Genomic DNA, 1,618 nt, shown 5'->3' with positions numbered 1-1,618 from the left:
ATGTGCTATTTTAAGAATAGTATTTTTTACCTCGCTAGAGTTTTAAGTCCCTCAAAGGTAAGCACTTCCTTCTTCCCCTTTGTATCTTAAATAGCTAGTACAGTGTCTAGAATATAGTAGATGAGCTTTAGTAAATGGTGGTATCCCCAATCTGGTGAAAGTCTTCTAGATGACATCCTTCAGCACTATGACCCTGGTGCTTTGCTTCTATAGAGATTAAAAGGGGGAAAACGTTACATTTCTACTTTTTTTTTTAATTGGTGGCTGGCCTGTATAGGGATCTGAACCCTTGACCTTGGTGTTTATCAGCACCATGTCTACTATTTTTTTACACTTGTATAATGGTAAGGTTGTCAAATAAATTTTGTATTATTGTTATTATTTTCCTTTTTTTTTTTTTTAACAATTGTTCAGTGAATTAAACGATTAAACACACACAGTGTCCCACTTTTAGATGAGAAAAATACAACTCAAAGGAGTTAAGTAACCTAATTTTACTTAAGGGCATGTTCTTAGTAGGTGGCAGCTCTGAGGCTAGAACCTATATCTTGTTCTACCAGATCTTTCCATGGTACTGCCCTGGAATTTTGTCAATTAAAATAGTTATAACTCTTGACATTAACAAGATGTTTTACATTTTAAAACATCAGTATTGACCATGTGAATTTATTTTTATGATATGGTTTTTAAAGGTTACTATTTTTTTACAATAAGATTAGTTTTGAAAGCATCAAGAATTTCAATTAATAGATCCTTTTAAAGGAAAGTAGTACTGTGTGCCATATGCTTTTGTTTGTAATTTCATCCTTTTGCTTTTGTTGTTTTAATACCTGGCTCTTGTATGATCTTTATAATTTATATCAAAATGAACTTTCTGTGTGTAGCATTAATTAATAGGAAAGAAATAAATACTAGACACAGCTTTTTTCTCCAAATATTTTACCTAAAAATAGATTGTTGTATATGCTCAGTAAGTTAATTTAGCGCTTCACCTTGCATATTTATAATCTAATATTTCTCTAGGTTTGCGTTTGTTTTAATTTACCTTTTTTAAAATCTTAGAGTACTCGAAGTCGACAAGGAGAAGAAAGAGATCCAGAAGTTGAACTAGAAGTAATTGAACTTATTTTCTGGTATAATATCAGAGAAGTCTACCTCTTAATGTTGTAGTGTTATGAACTGCGTTGTAATTTATGGAAGCCCTTTTTAAGGTATTTCTTTAAAAATTGGACATTGCAAGGGACTTTATTTCCCTTGTATTTATTTTGATAGAATGATAATACAACTCTTTCAAATACATGATTTCAAAACTCTTCAATATTCCTGTGAGGTAGGAAGAAAAAATGAAGAAAACATCTTTTACAGATGTTGCATCAAAGCTTGCAAAGGTCAAGTACTTGCACAGTATCAGAAGTTCTTGGACCTTTGTTGAGATACTGAATTTTCTGACTGAAGCACGTTTTTTTTTTTTTTTTTTTTTATTTTGTCAATATACAATGTATGTGATTATTATGGCCCTTCACCGACACATCCCGCCCTCCTCCCTCTGTCCCCTCCCCCCCAAGAATGTCCTTTCCGTTTGCTTGTTGTAACAACTTCAAAAAAAGTATAGTTGTTA

General features: G+C 32.1%; 1 protein-coding gene across 1 annotated transcript in view; it reads left to right on the top strand.

The window, feature by feature from the left end:
• Nucleotides 1–1,062: 1,062 nt before the first annotated feature.
• Nucleotides 1,063–1,618, top strand: part of NAA35 (N(alpha)-acetyltransferase 35, NatC auxiliary subunit) — a gene marked incomplete at its 5' end in the record, with an annotated part of 66,928 nt that continues 66,372 nt past the window's right edge. Inside the window, one exon of the mRNA XM_008587573.1 lies at nt 1,063–1,113. Within this exon, the coding sequence (XP_008585795.1) occupies nt 1,063–1,113 (51 nt within the window). The remainder of the gene's footprint in view (nt 1,114–1,618) is intronic.

Source organism: Galeopterus variegatus, unplaced genomic scaffold (assembly GCF_000696425.1).
Source record: "Galeopterus variegatus unplaced genomic scaffold, G_variegatus-3.0.2 Scaffold4441, whole genome shotgun sequence".
Lineage (NCBI taxonomy): Eukaryota > Metazoa > Chordata > Mammalia > Dermoptera > Cynocephalidae > Galeopterus > Galeopterus variegatus.
This window is presented reverse-complemented; position numbering and strand designations above follow the sequence as displayed.